Below are 20715 nucleotides of genomic sequence, written 5' to 3' on the forward strand. Positions count from 1 at the left end.
TGGAAAGAAAGGAAAGGAGTGATACCGGTCTGTAGTTCTTGACATCTGAGGGGTCAAGAGTTGGTTTTTTGAGGAGTGGTGATACCCTGGCTGACTTGAAGGCAGATGGGACGCAGCCTGAGGTTACTGAGGTGTTGATAATGGAAGTGATGAAGGGGAGCAGGTCAGGTGCGATGGTCTGGAAGATTGGAGACGGGGCGGGGTCGAGAGGACAGGTGGTAGGTCTAGTGGATGTGACTAGTTTCAGGACCTCATCTGGGGATAGAGGAGAGAAGGAGGACATGCATGGTATGTTATGGTTAGCATTGGTTGAGTCGAGTGCTTCTTTATGGGGGAGGGGGGTAAAGGAGCTACTGATATCATCAACCTTCTTTTCGAAGTAGTTGGCAAAGGCCTCCGCGGTGAGGGATGAGGGTTGAGTGGGGGGAGGGGGTTTAAGGAGGGAGGAGAAAGTGGAGAAGAGTTTCCTTGGGTTAGAAGTGCAGGATTGGATTTTGGTGTGGTAGAAGGAGGTTTTAGCGGTGGTTAGTGAGAGGGAGAAGGCAGAGAGGAGTGAGTGAAAGTGGGAGAGATCATCTGGTAGCTTTGTCTTGTGCCACTTCCTTTCAGCTGCCCTGAGAGGTGTTCGTTCAGATCTGAGGGTTTCAGATAACCAGGGGGCCGGTGGGGATGAGCGAGCTGGCCTGGTCGAGAGAGGGCAGTGTTGGTCAAATGCAGATGAGATAGAGGAGAGGAAGGATGTGGTTGCGGGGTCGGGTGAGAGAGAGAGGAAGGACTCTAGGGAGGGTAGAGAGGAGAGAATAGAGGATGAGAGGGAGGAGGGGTTTAGGGACTTGAGATTGCGTCGGGTGGTGACGGTCGGAGGGTGAGTAGGTTTAGGTGGGAGAGTAGAGAGAGAGAGGGAGAAGGTTATGAAGTGGTGGTCAGACCTAATTAAGGGAGTAACAGAGAGTGTGGAGGGGGAGCAGGCTCTGCAGAACACGAGGTCCAAAACATTACCAGCCTTGTGAGTGGGAGGGGAGGGAGAAAGGGAGAGGTCAAACGAGGATAGGAGGGACGTAACGGGAAGATACTTCTCTGCCGTAGGTAGGTTAAAGTCCTACGGCACCTACATGTCTAGTGAAATGTGTGTGTGTGTGTGTGTGTGTGTGTGTGTGTGTGTGTGTGTGTGGAAACAACAACAGGATCTGTCGAGGTGACTCTGTAACTGTGACAGTGTAGCCTTAGCCCCTACTACAAATGGAACCAAAGGACTCTTTTATAATAACAGGGGGCCACGCATTAAAAGTAAACTCCTGGCCGGGCACCAGTCTCCTAGCCTCACCAGGTCCACTCCTGCTCTCACCAGGTGGCAGGTGCAGCCAGGACCTGTGTGTTGCACCAGATTCCCAGCACCAGACACTTCATTTGGGAGTGGTGGATTCTGCAGGCTCCACCAGCAGGGAAACGGCGGTGCCACAGGCTCCACTTGCGGCTTGAATGGCCCTCCTAAAGGCCTCACTTTTTTGGGCTTTCTCCTCACGGCAGACAGAGGCTGGGTTACACACTGCTCACCCGGGTGCCGTCTACATTCTGGCTGTCAACCATCTCTCGGGTGGTCACTGGTCACCAGACTATTCCTGGTTGTCAAGTCTATTATGAGTCAGAGTCACTATAAATAGAACAACTAAGAACTAAAAACATTGCATGAATGCACCTGGGACGTCTCAGTGATGTATCCCAACTTCTCTCAGGGTTTCGGGTCTCGCAACATCATACCCCTCACTCGGGTGTCCCAGCCGGGGTGATCAAGTCCCGACTTACGTCCATAATAATAAAAAATAATATGGGATCACATTGTGAACACAGAGTAAGATTTGAATACATTTATCAACCATATTTTCAGAATTATGAAAATGTATCAATTTCCTCTAGGCCTCTAAAATAAATATATTGAACTTTCGTTCAACTTTGACCCCTCTATCATATGGAGCTATTTTTTGGGCGTTCCGTGTGATAGAGGGGTCAAAAATGAACCAAAGTTGCACTAATATTTTTTAAATAGGTCAACAATAGAAATGACTTTAGTTTTGTGGATTAATTTACTTTTAATGCGTGGCCCCCCATTACTCTATGGTGGCCCCCTGTGCCCCCCACAAAATGACCGGAACTACTTAATATTTCACCAAAACCAGAGCAGAACTCCCACCACGGGACTCGGGCAATCAATTAATACAGTTGCAACCACTATTATTATTAATGGCAAGTATTTCATACAGCTTAAAAAATCTGAACTATCCCTTTAAGCATAACAGGGGGGGCATGATTTACCACATCAGTAATGCAACCTAAAACATTGATAAAAAGTCAAATTATAAGCAGTGATACTTATACTTCTTGTGTAGGGTTTCCTATCAAAAATATATGCTATTGCTGAAGTCATTTGCCTGCCCAAGAGAAATAGTCAGGGGACATTTACAGGTGGATTTGCATCAGCATAACAGGGGGGACAGTAAAGTCAGGGACAAAATTTAAAGATTTTAAGCATTAAAATTAAGCATTATTAAAGCATTAAAAATGCAATATACTTTGAATATGTAACTGAAGCTGAATAAACAGGCATTTTAGCAGATCTACTCAGATCAAAGGGATAATTTTATATTTATTTCACTGAGGTACACATTTTTTCTATGGTAGAAAACCTGTAATAGTAGAAAATAAGCTTTTTGGAATTAGTGTTTTTACTTTTTGCTTATTTTACACAAGATATGCTGTAGGCCTATGCTGTACCTGGGGACACACTTATACAGTATACTATACAATACAGTATACTCTTCCTTGGTGCCCACTCCAGTGCCCAGTGTGTTTTATGTGCCCCATGATGTGCCCCCCAGTGGCCACCTATATCCTGTTACCGTGCTTCCGGAAACAAAGAACGACCGGATCATCCAATAGGAGAACAGCTGCATTTAAATGAGTATCGACAACTCTGGCTGACTGTGAGTGAGTTCCCTGTTTAGTCAACATTAGTTCCTCCTTTAAGCAAAACTAACTTCAAGGACGTATGCCCAGAAATGTACTGTATTTTACTCGAGGACACTTTTTTTTGTTGGTAAATAAATACATGTGGAGCCTCAACTGCCTCTTTTTGACAGCTGTTTGATGGGAACCCAAGAGGGAGAAAGAGGTAAGACGAAAAACCAGTACAGTAGCTAGCTAACATTAGCCGCTAACAACATACCCATTGTATTGCTGTTGAGGGAAATTCGTGAACGTAACGTTACATAGCTTTAGTTGACCAAACAACCAGTCGCATATTTAGGCATGATTTGGTGGCGTTTTCCGTTATTTAAAAGTATTAAAGGAGCAGCAAGACAGAACGAGTTTATTACATTTGTAAAGAGTATCCAGGCAGCAACCTTCTACTTACGATTCGAATAACTTCACTACAGCTAGGTATCTAAGGTTGTCTAATGGTTCATGGTTGCCAATACTACTCATCCCTGATCTATCTCTCTCTTTCTCTCTTTCTCTCTCTCTCTCTCTCTTACCGCTCTAGTCCCGCGACTAAACGTTGGCAAGTTGATGTCACCTAGGAGATTGTACTTTCTGTATCAGAGCTTTCAAGCAGAGAAAACCCGTCAATCTGTCATACAGTATATTGTTCTTGTTGTACAATCAATTACACCGTAATTACACACATGTCTATTGTCTGTCTGATGAAGGCTTGACGATCGAAACGTTGACCTAATAAAGAGCAACATTTTTTTAAGTTCCAGTGTGTGCAGGACCTTTATCTTTGATTGTATTATCAGAGATCCCCTTTTGAACAATTGCACTTTTGGCCTACGCACCTTTCAACCACCTTTTTGAGGTGTGCATTCTAAAATTCTGACAGTGTACAAATTACATTTATACAGAATCTCAGTAACACATGGATAGAATAATACAGATACTTTTACTGGGTAGAGTGACCTACTTGCTTTGTACTGGCCTATTGCCATAATTAAGTTGGATTGTCCTGTTTTAAATCAATATAAATAATTTTGTCTTTTGGGTAACAACATTTCTTTGTTGTACAGATTGGGTGGATGTGGCGAACGATTTACTCAGCAAATGCCACATAAATCTGAGGCTGAGGAAGCTGACAGACTGTGATGCCAATGTTTTTGTTGCTCTGTATGAGAACATCTTGGGGGAGAAAGTTCCAGGTGAGTAGTAGTAATTTCCAACCCATAAGGTTGGCTAATTGAGCTTAAATGTAAGCTGGGTCATTTGCAAAGTTTGAGATTCACTCCGTTTTTGTTAAGACCACATCCCCATGTGCATGTTTAGAATGTTAAGAATGTGTCCTAAGAACTTCAAACCTGCCATCACAAGACTTTATTTAGGGGGCTCTGTGAACTGGGCATACTGTATGTTTTCACATGTTTTTAATGGGCATGTTGGTCTACATGCAAACATGAAATGATTTTTGAGCATTTGTTTGAACATACACAAGTCAAGTGCATTTGTGTGCACTGCACACATTGGTCATGCTATTTTTGTTTGTGTTTAGATTATATTGCTGCCCCGGGCAGTCAGGAGGATGATGTACATAACGTTCAGTCTGTGATCGACTCCCTGGCCCTGGACTACCTTCAGATAAGCCTATCACACATCACGGGTATGTCCCTTTGTACTGTTTTACTCTACCAACTAATTTGTTAAAATAGCACCTGACTTCACAGATTATCAACCTTGTCTTTTGTATTATTGGGTCTTCCTCACTCAGAACCTGCATACCAATGACATCATCGATAGGGATTCCAAGCTAATAGAAACTACAGTCTTTCTCTCCCTGGAAAGTTAGCATGCTGAAATAGAAGCAATATAATAGAAAATATATATATTATTAATAATAAAAAAAAGTTTTCAATCCGGTTTTAAATGACCAAACTGAAACCTTGATGATTATGTCACTTGTAGACATGTCTATGAACTGTCCGCAGCCCTCCTCTGAGACACAAGTAGCGAGTAGACAGAAATGCTGCCATCTTTAATGAGCATGGTGAGGAACAGTTACAGACAAGGCTGAAAGTTGGTGAAGTGGTCCTTTAACTGTCTGTGCCTGTCGGTAGTATTGCAAGTATGGCTAAGACTGCAGATTACCATAATCATTAAGATGTAGTCTTAGCCAACACAAACCCCTTTGTACTGTAATGTTGGAGATCTAAAGGAAACCCCTAAAATAGTTTTCCCTTTGTGGCCGTAGGGGAAAATGTGGTCATAGGGGACAGAGAGTCCATCAAGAACCTCTTGGAAATCTTCGATGGCCTACTGGAATATCTCAACGAGCAGATAAGTGAGGACTCACAGAACGGAGGTATGAGGTTGATTCCTTTTTTTATTGTGATGCTTATTATTTCAGTGCTATACTGACTGAGACACAAGGCTGGGTGGATAAGATCATCCATCTGTGCACAAGTCTGATCCAGACATAGGGCTGGGCTGGACATACTGTAGGACTGGGCGATATGGACAGAATTATATAACATGACATTTTTGACCAAATACTTTAATCGGTATTGTGACCATAATATATTGTGATGATCTTGTTAAGAGGCTCTAAGATGGCTTAACTTTAAAAAAAAATGTTTGATGTTTTAATATAAAATAAGGCTTAAGTGATTAAGACCAGGAAAATGATGACCTACTGTAGATTTGCACTTCTTCATTTTTGGGATAAAATAACTTTGAAGCTGTGGGTGTTGTTTTGTTGTTGTGAATACAGAGCATTTGTGCTATTGTGGAAAGTTCACCGCAATCTCAGTGACATTGATGTGAGTTCTGCTGTAATTTGTACAGTGGGACATACCACCCATGTATCAAATTAATTTGTCTCTATTGAATGTTTGTTTCTATGCTGTTTTGAATTTGTTTAAAATCTGAATTCATTTATCTTACTACTTCTCTGTGTCTCTTCCTGGCTTTCTGTCTTACTCTCTCTTTCATTCTGCATTTCTCCACTTTCTTTAATAAGAACCGAATGACAATGTCATTGATGATGATGTCCTGCATGGTAGCATCAGGCCAGAGGCCCCCGAGGTCACAGAGCAGAAGGATGCCATGTTGGAGAGAGCATCCCAGTCTTCCAGTGCACAGTGAGTGTTTGATAAAGTTCATCATGCTCTTGTAACAATCGCCCTTCACACAGTAATGAAAATTATGGAGGAAAAAAAAGAACAGGATCGTAGGGTTATTAGTCTGTATGCTTTATATAGAGATGCCACGAAAAGTAATTGACAAAATAAAACGGTTCTCAATTAAACCAATACACTTTACAAAAGACGTCTGTCCCTCCCTAATAAATAAAATAAATAAACGAAAACAAACTTAAATCAACAAACAATAATTACTTTCAAACCCCCTCATGCCCCAAACAAGTCCCAAAGTTCTCTGTAACGCCTCGGGTTACAAACACAATGTCCAATAATCAATAAAAAAATAACCCCCCCCCCCCAAAAAGTCAGCGGAGCACCCAACCCGCTCAGTATTACTATTAAATAAAGAATAAAGTCCTCGTCCGTCGTCCTCTTTTAAGGAAGCGCACGCCCGCGATAGTCTATAACCAAAAGAAGATTATTTTTTAATCTGGACCCAAACTAGTGATAATAGACTATCTATGTACAACTCACAACGTGTTGCAGATGCAACACGTTGTGAGCTTCTAAATCACCTATTTTCACTAACTAAAAAAGAATATATGGTCCATAGTTAGCAGTAGCTCATTGGAGTGGGTAGGAAAACATATTTAAGTTCCTTCCCTTGTAGTAGTTGGCTGATATCCAAGTGTGGAAGGTGAAAGGTGAACTTAAAGTAATTCTGAGGCATAAAAAGCCTTTATTATCATGGATTAGCAAGGCAAAAGTTTTTTTTTTAAACGACCTACACGTTTCTGCTATAGAGTCTTCATCAGAGTCCGAAATTGGGGTTATTTTCCGTGACCCACAAATGGGTCCCTAGTACTTACTACTTCCTACCCATTGTTTGGAAAACAGTGCCTTGTCTTAGTACATGACTTTCCCACTGTGTGTTTATCAGTGTCAGTAGTTCTGTTGACACAACGGCTAGTTAGGTAGCTCTGCTCAGCGCTCACCAGGGCCATTAATTCATTTGTAAACAGAAAGGCGGATCTGTTAGCTGTCCAATGTTTTTTTCCTTCGTTACATTGTTGCAGTTTAAGTACACTACAGTATACTGTGCTCAGTGCTGTCTTTTAAATGTGTTCCTATTTTGTATTCTTTCCGATGATTAAAATTAAAGTACGGTATTTGTGTTCTCTGCTGGTGCTCCAATGATGCAGAGTAACACCGAAAGAATAACAAATAATAAAAGTAATGGTTTGATGTGCAATCATGCCATCAATAGAGTTTATTTGATCCAATCTGCATTTCTGAGATACCTCCTTTCTCAGGGCACATGAGGAATGAGGAACCTCTGAAATACATTAGTACAAAATGTATTGAAGGGAGTCTTAAATAATTTATTTTGTAAAATATTTGACCACATGGAATCTGTAGAGATAATTATATATATTTTCCTCTTACTGTGGAGATTGTTGTATTCATGGTGTGTTGTCTTATCAGTGTACAATGACTTAAAGTCTTATTATATACATATACAGTACGTTATCTGACTGGATGAATCAATGATAGGTCATCCTTACTCTTCTCTCTCAGGTCCACTGTCCAGTCCAGTAAACAGTCCAGTAAACATTCCCTGCATTCTTGGAATGCAGAAGAGACGGGATCGACCAATGAACTCATTGGGCTGGGAGATACTGCACGGACGTTCACAGCCAAACAAGAAGGTTAGACCCACACACATGATGAACATTTTCACTTGTGCCCTTTTTTTCTTACATTAGCTGTCAAACCAAAGTATATTATTGTCTTTATGCACATTTTGATGCCACCTAAATAAAGTGTCATGGATATAAAATACACAATTTCATACATTTCTTGAATATTCATTTCTCATTACAGCGTCAAATATTTAGAGGCATTGGTCTGTTTTCAAGCAGTTTTGCATTAATCCATTGAGACCTGGAACGCATCCATGTCACGTTAGCGTTTAACCATATTAACCATTAACCCATTTTGGGGCGGGAACCCCTTTTGGTGTTTTAAACATTGTTATAATTTAGCTATTGAAAAATAGCAGATCTACAAGCTCATAGCGCGCCACCGAGTGGCGCGCTATGAACTTGTAGGTCTGCTATTTTTGAAAAATCGTTAAAATGTGCCTCAAATCTTTCCGAAAATTGTCATGATTTAGAAAACTTTTTTTTTTAAATTTCGACGTCAGGCCTGAATGTGTTAAAGCACCGGTGTGTAGATATGTAATATCTTGTATCAAATAATGCACATTTGGGTAGCTGTTCAGCTATCTGATTTATCAATAGGTTGTTTGAACATATTTATAATTTCATGATTTAGTTTGGCATCAGCAGACATCAACTCACACAGTGTCGTACTTACTTAGCTATTGAATGAAGTGCATTCATTCTTTTGTTCCCCCTACAGCAGTCGTGGCGGTCCCTCCCTCGTTGTTGGAACCTGTCCCCACCTCTGACCCTCTGGACACCCAGGCATCTCTACTGAGGGAATCCCTGCACCCAGCTGCCATCCCTTTACAGCCCCCTTACCAGACCACAACGCCCCACAGGCCTGGCGCAGCCCCGTACTCCCCCAGCCAGTACCCCCTTGCCAACGGGCTAAGTCACAGACACACAGAAGATGAGGCTGCTCCTGTCACTACAGAGGTGAGCTTGTACTATGAACTTTACCAACAGTATGCCAACCATTTACATATTTGTTTATTTTGTTTTGCTTATTACGTGGGCATAATTTGGCATCTTCTTGAGATCTTTAAAAATGACTGTACTCTAAGTTTATAATGCTGCAGTGTGGCCACGGACGGTTTAGTACAATACTCTAACGTTGAGCTATATGTTATTTTAGCACATGCAAACCACACACATAAGCACACTGTCCTCTATTTTGGTTAGTAAATGTTGTATTACTGGGTTCATTCAATGACGACAACGTTTTGAAAGGGTAGACGTTATTTACTGACTGAATAGTAATTGTAGTGACAAGAGGCACAACAACAATGTTCACTCGTGGATTTTCTGGCATGAATCTGCAACACTATTGCGCATGCTCTGTGTGCTGGAAAGGGCATACTGTTCAACACAGGCATGAGTAATCAAGCAGGGAAATACGATTTGCTCATATCATTACAAATGTTAATCAGGGTTATTGTCAATATTCCTGCTGTACAGAAATATAGATTTTCCATTGCTTTAATAGTACATCATAAGATTAATTTAACCTACACTCAGTTTGATGACTTGCATGAACCTGCCTCTCTCACTTATCCACATTCTCTCAGAACTCAAGGCAAATGGCAAATACAGTTTATACAAATGGACAACAATCTCCTATCCTGTGCCACTCTCCTGGTGAGTGAAAATGGAAAACAATCGATACTGAATCAAGATTTGTCTCAACGTTGTGCTTGACATAAAATAGTTTTTTTCAAGCACACATTTTATTACATATTATTATTAGTTCTGTGGGGAAATTTACGTTTTCAGCTTCGGGTGGTTGCTCAGATGGTTATGATTATGAAGAGTGCTCACAGGGCAGCATTTAGGGGTTATGGGGATAAGTGTCTCGCTTGGGGGAACTTTGATCATATACCAGGCCTGGGAGACGAACCAGTAACCTTTTGATTACCAGATGGCCTCTCTAGACACTAAGCTACGGCTGCCAATTTTACATGTATGTGTTTTTAGGAAGGAGGAGAGACCCGCACACTGCCACTTGCTGGTTCAAGAACTTTATTTTAAAGAGTCATAGCAACGTTCCGAAACGTTGCTATGACTCTTTAAAATAAAGTTCTTGAACCAGCAAGTGGCAGTGTGCGGGTCTCTCCTCCTTCCTCATAACGTTTGCTGTACTGCCAGGACCTATACGCACCTGCTATAAAATTGAACCGGGTGTGCGGAAGTCATCCCTCGAACATGTATGTGTTTAAAATGGTTTGCTTAATTTACTCTTGGAAGCAGAGCCATAATACTATTTTAACCCATTTAGACCTGAGGCCGTTTTCGCCTTCTAAAACCTAACCTAAGGTTTCTGAAAACCTTCAAATTCTTATTAAAAAATGTAAAAAAGAAATAAAGATTGTTGCTACATGTATAGCAACAACTAGGTAGCTCCTGGATTCAAAGGTATAACAACGTATAGGTTTCACCAGGTCCAAATGGGTTAGCTTATATAAACAGATTGGAAGTATTGGAAATATAATTTTGTTTTGCAATCAATTTGGCATTTTAGATGGTTGCTAATATAAGGTCTTGTTCCTGAAATTCTGTCTGTGGGTTTGTGTTTGCATTTTGTGTGTTCTTAAAAGAGAAAAATCTATTCATTCCCAGTTCTGAGTGAGAAGTCTGCCTCCAGTCGTCAGAGAACCAGGGGAGTGGAGGACGGTGAACAACTAAAGGTACATTAGAACAGAATCTCTTAAGGTTTATATCGTATTCAAAAGTTACTGAGAGCTTTGGAAGCCGTTTTGATTGTAATGGCTTTTTTATTCCTATCCTAATATAACTGCACCACGTCTCTATGTGTACGTATGTGTGTAATCCACGTAACTCACATGTTCCACAAGTGCAGAGCCCGGCCTTGAGCCGGTGGGATACACAGAACCAATTCAAGCCTGCCCAGGCTCTGGACAGGGCCCAAATTAGCCAATTGATCACACCTAGATCTCCATATATAGAGCTGGCCTGTTCTGACATCACAATGATGTACTGACATCGGCTTAGACTCCACATTTGGGCATGCCTGACAAAGAACTCCATATATCGGCATAAAAGGGACACAGACATAATAACTGAGTGGGGCATGCATTTCCAACTTGCATCGCTCCAAGTAGGCCAGTGCCCAAGGCGGAACCGCTCTAGTTCCTTTAATTTCGACCCTTTCCCCATTCTCTTGTTTGTTTTTCCCCGATCCTTTCCAGTGGCATCTCGTACTCTGGGGCCTTTTTAGTAATTTCAACTATTTATGTCTACAGCCAACTAACGGTGGTCCCAGGAGGGTCCTGTTCCGCACCCAGCCAGACGTGCTCTTCCTCCCCCTGCCGGACCACGTGGGGACCACAGCACAAAGCCCAGCCGCGTATGAGGACGAGGAGGATGTAAGCCCCACCCTACACCAACAGGACAGTCGGCCTCCATATGAGGAAAGGAACGGTCTCAGGTGAGATTGTCAGGCAGATATTTTGGAGAGGCCGTTTAATATTGAATAAAGAATGTTATTGCTGTATCTTGCATCATACATTGGTCTGCTGGTCTCGAATGCTCTTCCACGGGTCTTGAGGGCTACTATTTGTACAAGCATTTAATTTCGACCCTTTCCCCATTCTCTTGTTTGTTTTTCCCCCGATCCTTTCCAGTGGCATATATATATATATATATATATATATATATATATATATATATATATATTTTTTCTTTCCCCATGCTTGTGTTGTTATTTGCTCCCCTGTTTGAGATTAATTGAGTACCACAGACGAATAACAGTCTAAGTCCACACTATTGATCCATAATATATAAATGATAGATCAGGGTTCAGGACAACGAGGCCTTTTCGTGGAGGGGTCAGTCTGAAATTTGGATTTAGACTGTTTTTCGTCTGTGGTACTCTTGCCTTTCTGTTCTATCTGCCAAGCGCCCCCTTGTGGATAAAACGGAATACTGTCATAAACATTACAACTGCTTTAATGCCTTGTTTTGTTTTTAATCTCACTGTATGTTAAGCACTTTGTGAGTTGTCTCTGTGTATATAAATAAAATGTACTTACTCACACATCGTTGATTTTCTATGTTTCATGTTTTGTACGAGTAGCAGTATCCGAGTGGGGGAGGACGATTCCAGGGAGCCTCTGTCCTTTCACGGACAGAAGAACAGGCAGGCGGAACAGGAGCTACAGGACATGTCACAGAAGCTGTCCCGACGACTGGAGGACCTCGACCAGGTGGGTACATGACACGTTTGTTTCTCTGTGTGGTGATTGCACATTGCCATTCACCTCGTCATTTGTATTATTCCTCATCAAGTAAACATGATGTATATCATGTAGTTTTTCTGCATGTGATGCATTTGTTAGCTATTACTTGTATAAGTTTTGTGTAGTATTTTCCTTTCCTTACATTTCATTTGTTAAAAGAATTTTGATTTCATTAGTGTGTGTGTGTGTGTGCACGCTCACACACACATACACACACTAGCATGCAATGATGTGCGTTTGGCTTTAACTTCATGTGAATGTATGTGTGTGTGCTTGTTTTGGTATTCATGTAGATGCTAAAGCGAGCGCTGGGTGAGAGTGGAGAGTCCACTGACGTCAGAGAGGAGGACACACAGTCCCACCACAGTGACAGTGTCATGGAGTGTCGCAGGACCACCGGACCACACTCAGGTTCCATTCACAAATTCTCTGTCCTATACTGCACGGTGCACACGGCACACACACTTTCTCATGCTCTGTCCAGTTAAAATAGCTGCTTTCTCAAATGTTGCTGGATGGTCATCACTGTATCTGGGAATTTACATAGAGTTTGCAAGTCAATTGAACAGTATGCAAATGTTATCTGTGAGCTGAGGAACACAGTAGAGCGATAACCCATCTAGCAGTGTATAGATAATGCTGGTGGGTTACTCCTATCTTTGGCAAACACTAGGATGTTACTGAAATTACGTTTTATTGTGTTTATATAAGCATTGATATAATAAGGCATAGGTGTGAGCAAATACCCTGAATTCTAAAGTTCCTTACACTTTGCCTCGAACCCTCTGCCAGATGCATCTCAGCTTCAAGCCGCTCACCGGACACGTTCCCTGTCGCCATCTCCACCGGGGCCATGTCATTCCCTGCAAGGACAGCCAGAGGGCAACTCAAGGGAGGCACTGAGCCTGGATGACAGGAGACAAGCCAACCTCACTGCTCCTATTCGAACACGACGACAAGATCTACGACACAAACACAGTCACAGGCGACACAGTGAGGTATGGGTAGTGAATACAGTATATGACGGAGGGTATTTGTATTTGTATTTATTTATTCAGCACAGTATAAAAACAATACAGTGAGCATATAAATATAAGAAGGGTAAAGTGCTAGGCTGAGGCAAAAAAGCCCAAGGGGCTTATACGAGGCCTCTACCTATGTAAAACACAATGAAACATTGTACAAGAAATATAGTGTATCCAGAATACATGATTGCAGTATATAAAACAAGAACAAAACAAAAAACAACATGATTTAGAATACTTGGGTGGGTGAGGTATTTCTGGAATTAATTGAAAAGGTCACAATGCTGAACTGGCAGCTCTTGATTCAAATGATGCATATATTCTATGTTTACTGGAAGATGAATGTTCCAAAAAACAACATTAATTATTAATTAAATGTCTGACTGTTAATGTCTCAGAATGTGTGCAGTTTTGATATCCTTGTCACTGTGTGCCTGTCTATATTTTCATATCAATATGTGATCAAAGCCTGTAAAATGTGAATACATTACATGCAGCTTAACTAGCAGTGAAGTTCTCGCTCTCTCTTTGCAGCTGGTGAGTAAGGCCTATGAGGAGGAGCTGAAAAGGCTTGAGAATAGAGAACGGGCAAACTTGGCGAAGGAGCGACTCAAAGCCCAGGAAGCTGTAAGTAACAGAATGATTAAGAGGTCCAATTTGACCAACCCGTACCGAAAAAAAAACCCTGCGAAAAATGGGATTTAGTCATTACCCGAGGTCCGAGACATACGGGAGCCGCTCTGAACATATCCGGGAGTCACTTCTTGTGATTGGAACCGGAACCGGCTCCGGTTTGGGTCGGACCCCGGGTATTTTCGGATCTCAGGCTTACCCGAAGACCTCTAATGCGACCTTATGGCTACTTTGACCTATGACCTTGCTGAAATAAAAACTGTCTGTATGCTAAGGAGCGGGAGTACAGAGAAGCTATACTAGAGGACATCCCCCAGACCCCCAAACTGTACCCAGCTAAAAGACGAAGTCTTCAGTCGCCCCGCACCAGGCAGACCACACAGGAACGCAGGCGATGCGACTATCCCAGGAAGACTGAGCCAAGTAAAACAAGATTTTCTGTTTCCCATTCTCTTGAGACTTTGTGGGTGTGCATAACAGAACCATTTTTAAAACTACAACCTTATGAAGTGCAAACCTAAACAACTCTCATTAAAGTAAAGACAATAATTTGATTACGGAAGCATCAACAATCATCTTTTTCTATTTTCCTTCTTCCTTTCTCTGGCTGACAATCTGTTTCTCATTCATTCCTGCTCTTCCCCCTTGCAGTGAAGGTGAAGGACAACGACCTCCTCCCGACCCTCCTGGAGGAACTCCCCCATCTTCACATCTCGCCCCATACCATGGGCCGTATGTGGGAACAGCAGTTGGAGCAGGTGGATAGACTCCACGCCGTCTCCTCCTCTCGCAGCCACCACCGCAGCAAACTCTCCAGTCAGGTAGGAAGAATCAGACTCAAATGCACACATCTTTTTTTTTTTTTTAAAGATTTTTTTTTTGCGGCTTACGCCTTTTATTGGTTTTTGAAGGGACAGACAGTAGGCTGACAGGAAACGGGAGAGAGATGGGGGAAGACATGCAGTAAAGGCCGTGTCGGGCTCGGGAGTCGAACCCGCGGCACACTGCGACTGGATTACCAGTCGGGTGCCCAGACGGTTACGCCACCGCCTGGGCAAATGCACACATCTTTAATCACTATCTCATACTTCATCACACGATGGTATCACAAGCTTATCTCTCAAGCTTAAAGGCTTTTTTGGAAAAAGAATGGCTAGAATTACATGCCCAAAATTGTGATGCCAGGTTGAAAGTGGTTAATACCTCATATATCGTGCACTTACATAGCTTGCGTGTTGCCATAGACGTTCGCTATCATAAGGGATTTGGCCAGAAAGAGGAAAGAACCATAATTATAATAGAGATATGAATAACATTAAGATGTGGATAACACATGCACATAATAAATCGTGAAATGTAATCCATATCTAAAGACGGGCAAAATACCATGTGGTGCAGGAAGTGCCTCAATTTTGTCAGTGTTATTAGTGCATTGATGTGACATTTTGTCATCAGTGGCATATTTCCATTGAGTGATTCAATATTTTTTAGGTGGAGGAAGCTCAGAAAAAACATGACCTACTGGTGGAAATCATCCACAAAGAGCAGGAACACAACAAGCGCCTGGTGAGCCAAGTTTTCTTTTTACTTTTTACTCACCTTTAAGAATATTCATCTTCACTACAATCACACATTGGTAATGAGAGAGCCGTTCGTTGTGCGTTCGTGAAAAAATAAGTGTGTTCAGTAGTTGGAGCCCATTGAAGTGGCTGCACCCAAAGTGGAACGATTCAAGGAAGATAAATATGAGGAAGAGGGGGGAAAAAATGTCTCTGCGTGGGAGCTTGGTTGGATGAGCCACTGGTTTCCCCTGTCCCAGCCCCAGTGAGACTTGCACAGTGGACCATAGGCTAGCCAATGGCACCATCTAGTATATATATATATATATATATATATATGCGGCCCTCACCCCAAGTTGAGTTCGACAGGCCTGATCTAGTGGATAAACTAAAAACACAAGTTACTCAAATTAAGTCTTTGGCAGTGTGGACTTTAATACTTCTTAAAGAAAAAGACCATTACTGCATCAAAAGTAATCAACAAACTATACTACAACTATACTACTGCTTGTAGATCGGTCCTCAGTTCAAATATGGAATAAACAACCAACTGGACAGTGTTAAGCTAAGATTTCTATCTTCCAGAGGGATTTTAAAGACCGTATCCAGCAGCAGAAATCAGCCCAGAACAAACTTAAGGAACAGAGGCAGCAGGTTGCCCGAGCCAAGAAGTACCACAGTGACTACCATGTGCAGTTCCGCGCCCGCCTCATGCGGGCACGCTCCAAGGAGGAGAGGGTGGGTAGCGGGTGCATTCTTTTTATTCGCTCCATCACACCATTCATTTGTATTTTCTAGTAGTGTAATTTAGCTTGCAACGTTGCACCACAAACCATTGTTTATTGTTATAATCTTAGTGACTTAACTTGGTTTGAGGTTGTACAGTATAGCACTAACCTTCATTGGTCTTTTAGTTTTGTCAATGTCAACAAACAACCCTCTTGTTCTTACCATTGTATTGTATCTTAGTTGATCTCCTGTATTAAAAGACGTAGGTTCTTTTTGGGTGCATGACAATATCTATTTTACGCCTGTGGCACCAGTGTACAACTAATGCACTGATTCCAGTCATTCTAAGATGCACTGATCAGTTAACACTAGCAGCAAATGGCCATTTCTATGTACAGAAACAGCACGACCATATTGCATTGGCAATGATATTATAATTTAAGAGATGACGAATACCACAGACTTGCATATCACATTCATAGTCATGTCAGGTAATTCAAAGGGCTTTATTGGCATGAGAAAACATACGTTTACATTGCCAAAGCAAAAAGTGGAACAATACAATCAAAACAAAATGTATGTACGATGTATGTAGTCACATACTCCCTAGTCCCCACAACCCCAGCTATAACATAAAGAAAGGGAGAGTACAGTGATTAAACGTACTTTGAACATTCGTGTGTAGATGTTTCGTCAGGTGTTTGAGGAGGGCCTGGAGCTGCAGAAGGCTCGACTGCGGGAGGAGAGGGCCTACGCCAGGGAGCAGCGTCTGGAGCACCAGCAACGACACCAGGACCAGATCAAGTCCATGGAGAACTACTACAAGGACCAGGTTGGAGAGAAACTTCCATGAACAGAAACACACGAGACACAGTGCCACTTTAGACAGTAGATGCCAGTTATAGGCTTCTCCATGTGGAATCTAGCTGCTACATAGCAGCCTACAATAAGAGTAATTAATAGAAAATAACGGGTCAGGGTATTGCGGTTACACGCAGATGTTCTCTGTGTTACACCAAATGTGAAAGCCTGTGTTAGTGCTTAGTTAGTGTCCTTTTTAATTAATGGAGTATTGTACGGTTGTGTGGCCCTCTGCTGCTAAAAAAGATATTAAAAAACCTCTAGCTAGCACAAAATAGAGCTGCAAGATTAGTGCTGAACTGCTCTTTTAAAACCAATGTTGCTAGGATGCACCACAGTTTAGTATGGCTAACTGTAGAGGCTAAATTAAATTCTAGTCTTGTAGAATTTTACAGAAATGCAATAATTTAGGGAAAGCCAGATTTCTACAGAAATCAATTATTTAGTTCAGGTCTAAAACATAGATATCAAACTAGACAGGTAAGCTCAGGGTATTTGGATCTTCCAAAACCAAATACAGAAACACTTGTCTGTCATTTATAGAGCCACTCAACAGTGGAATCTGTAAACATAAAACAAATCAAAAGTAAATACTCTTTTAAAAAACCTCTTAATAAACATTAGTGCTTTTGTACATGATATTTAACCTATATTATCTATATATCTTTGGCATTTTAATGTAATTGTAATTTGGATTTAGACTGACAAGTGTCAGTTGTTGTTTGTATAACAACTGACACATTGTACATTGTATGATGTTTTTGTGTGGACCCCAGGAAGACTAGCGACCATGGCAGTGGAAGCTAATGGGGATCCGAATAAAGAATCCCATTGAGTTATACAGTAGTTTGATGAAACCCAGCTGTCAGCCTGGCACGCATGAGTTTAGTTTAGTTCCCCTTATTTTGTGCTACAGTACTGATTCTAAGTCGGCCTCATCATCAAGCAGCACTTCATGCTTTTTTCCCCCCTGTTCAGCACTGAGTAGGGTCTTTTCGGATCCACTCGGGTATTACACATAATAATAAACAGACCTGGGACCTGAGGTAATAGAATCTGAACCAATCCGGGCCCAATTGACCATAATAAAACACAGACCCGTACAGGTCTCGGCATTGTCCAGTATTTGCTCTTCAGGTAGATCGGCGAAGACTTACTGTAATTCAGACACAAGCAGATCAATTATTGTATTGTGTTGTAGTAGTATAGAAATGGAGTAACTTACACACAATACTAGTCTACAGAAAACTGATTGCTACTTTGACCATACATGGTTTCCTTTTGCTCTTGCATAAATATCTTCCCGAGTACAATAATGTAGGAATATTGAAGTTGTAATATGGACCTTCTTTTGCAGTTCTCGTTGTTGGCTGAAATGCTTGCAGAAGAAAGGCACGAGATCCAGGTTCGAAAAAAGGCCCAAGAAAAGGTAAACGTCCAGGGTGTGATTACATCATCTGTATGGAAGTCAAAACGAAGCCTAGTTGTAGCATAGATGGGTGGCAACTAAGTTATGACTTGCACACTACTAAATATTACATAACAAAATTGTATGTATTGTATTGTATAAAGTAACAATGTAATTCAGGGGTGCCATGGATGAAAAGGTTATTTACAGGGGTGCTCTGAGCCAAAATTTGAAAACCACTGGTATGGGGTTTGGATTATGTCCTGAAGCTAACAAGCCCATGGTATAACAGCTGCTTCTACTCGCACTGTACATTTTATGTCGCATTTGTACAACTGTCTCCCTCTTTTGTTTGGTCCCTCGAGAATGCTGGAGAAAACACTCGTTTACTCCTCTCTTCCGTCTGTCTGTGCAGTCTCTGCTGAAGATGAAGCGAGAGCTGCGTTCCAGGATGGAGCGTGAGATCGGTGAGCTGCAGAAGACTGTGATTCAGAACGACGAGGATGACTACTTCAGAGACCTAGAGGTCCAGAGGCTCCGTGGCCGTGTTCAAATGGCCTCCTTTCAGTACAACAACAGCTGTCTGCACTGACCCAGTAGTTGGGGAGCAAGAGTGCATTTTCTGCTCCATGTGAAATACTGGTTTAAATCTTTAGTTTGCTTTTTTTTACACTAAAGAGAGGATGCAGTAAGAGACTGCATCATCATGCAATCCAACACAGAAGGTACGACACGTCCTTGTGAAAATGACTTTTCTGGCCTCTTCCTTTTTAGTTTTTACCCAGAAAAGAAAATGGATATTTAAAAATCATATGAGATCCAGATTGTCATAGAATTGAATCATGTTTATTCAACAATTTTAAACAAAAACATGGGCTAAAAGTCAAGGTGTATGTATCTGGGTAAACCCAGTTGCCTTTTTCCCTATTTTATTTTTCAAAGAATTGTGCCTAGTGCAAGTGTTTTCATTAATGCACACCCAACCAATATGTAGCTAGGCTATTAGAACACTCTTCCTCTCACCTGAGCTGCTACCTTGGACCAAGTCCTTCTCTTCCACTGTTTTTAATACTTGATTATTTAAGAATGACCTAAAACGACTCCCTCACTGTGCGTTTGTGTGTGTGATGCTGTTATTAGATTGTGTCTTGTAGCAATACATTCTAATACATTCAATACATTTTTCCCAACTGCGACCATTGTGAGTAAATGGATGCAACGCTAATGCTGAGAATGAATGTCACACTGTCAGGATTTACGTTCCTTATGACTTCCTTTGTTTTATTCCTACATACCTTTATGCTGGATGTCTTCCGTACCATTTTAACTGTGCCAGAGACCTATTTATTTAACTTTCTTTTTTTTACTAACTTGGTTGTGCTTTCTGATTACCAGGGGGTGGTCATAATCAGATTTCTGTAATGTTATCCATCTTGATTATATTTAATTAGTATTATCAGGTTGTCTAGAATTGTATCAATTGTCCAAATATTAAGAGATCTAAAAGCTTTATTGTAACAGACGTACAATGGAATAAGCTGATTTGGGGTGAACATATTAATCAATTAAGTCCAGAATATGCTGTTTTAATAAAGATTTTAGAAATGAATGAAACATTGTTTTCAGAAAAAAACAATTTATATGATCACAATGCAAACAATACCAATATTGTGGATTCTGTCTGATCAACACATACAGTAAATGTCCTGTCATCCTACTACTGTATTTAGTGTGACTCTTTTCACTCTTTAACATTGTATTATATCAAACAGAACAGGTACAGGTTTTATACATTTTACCAATACAAAACAAAGTACAATGTTGGTGCTGTAAGTTATATATTTTTTGGTTATATAAAACATTTGTTGTTGAAAAGTTAAAAGCTCTGTATTCTGATGTTAAATCATTGCTATAGACTAATGTTGGTTCGGTAACAAGTATGCCTATGTCTCCAGTGCTACAGTAAACATAAAATACATTGTCAGGTGGGTTGCCAATTTCATCCAGTCGCATAACTCATTTAACAGCTTCAATCTTATAATGTTCCAGACAGGTTCAATTTTGTCTGCTCATGTATTTGTTTCATCACTTCCCATTTCAGTTGTTTACTAGACATAATAATATTATAGACATTAATATCTATGGTTTACTGGGCAAGTCCTGATTGGATAAGATTGGTATCCCGATATTGAACATCACCGTGGTACATCGGTAAGAATGTAGTATGGCCAATCGGTTCCGTTTAAGCCCTTTATTCTACAGTGTGCACATTTGAGCAAGAGATGATGAGGCTTGACGGTTAGGTTTTTTTTCTATGAAACCCATAATTACAACAATACAGTTAAACAATGACATTATACTTTACAATTGGGTAGGCCTACCTAATAGACAAACA

At 41.1% G+C, this 20715-nt stretch overlaps 1 protein-coding gene across 2 annotated transcripts; it reads left to right on the plus strand.

The window, feature by feature from the left end:
• The first annotated feature begins 2947 nt into the window (after positions 1-2947).
• Positions 2948-20235, plus strand: LOC306921932 (centrosomal protein of 95 kDa-like). Of its 2 annotated transcripts, none has more exons than XM_079499265.1 (21): positions 2948-3166; positions 4062-4190; positions 4538-4645; positions 5234-5344; positions 6002-6122; positions 7701-7831; positions 8547-8785; positions 9418-9487; positions 10466-10533; positions 11110-11294; positions 11943-12072; positions 12399-12516; positions 12898-13103; positions 13665-13757; positions 14039-14186; positions 14415-14584; positions 15255-15329; positions 15908-16060; positions 16737-16883; positions 18270-18341; positions 18736-20235. In XM_079499265.1, the coding sequence occupies exons 1-21, from the start codon at positions 3142-3144 to the stop codon at positions 18910-18912; spliced, it is 2676 nt and encodes an 891-aa protein (XP_079355391.1). In that variant the 5' UTR covers positions 2948-3141; the 3' UTR covers positions 18913-20235. The 2 variants fall into 2 exon arrangements, with proteins under 2 accessions (XP_079355391.1, XP_079355392.1); XM_079499266.1 differs by having other exon boundaries at positions 8550-8785.
• Positions 20236-20715: the final 480 nt, after the last annotated feature.

This window comes from Electrona antarctica (genome assembly GCF_951216825.1).
Source record: "Electrona antarctica genome assembly, chromosome: 4".
Lineage (NCBI taxonomy): Eukaryota > Metazoa > Chordata > Actinopteri > Myctophiformes > Myctophidae > Electrona > Electrona antarctica.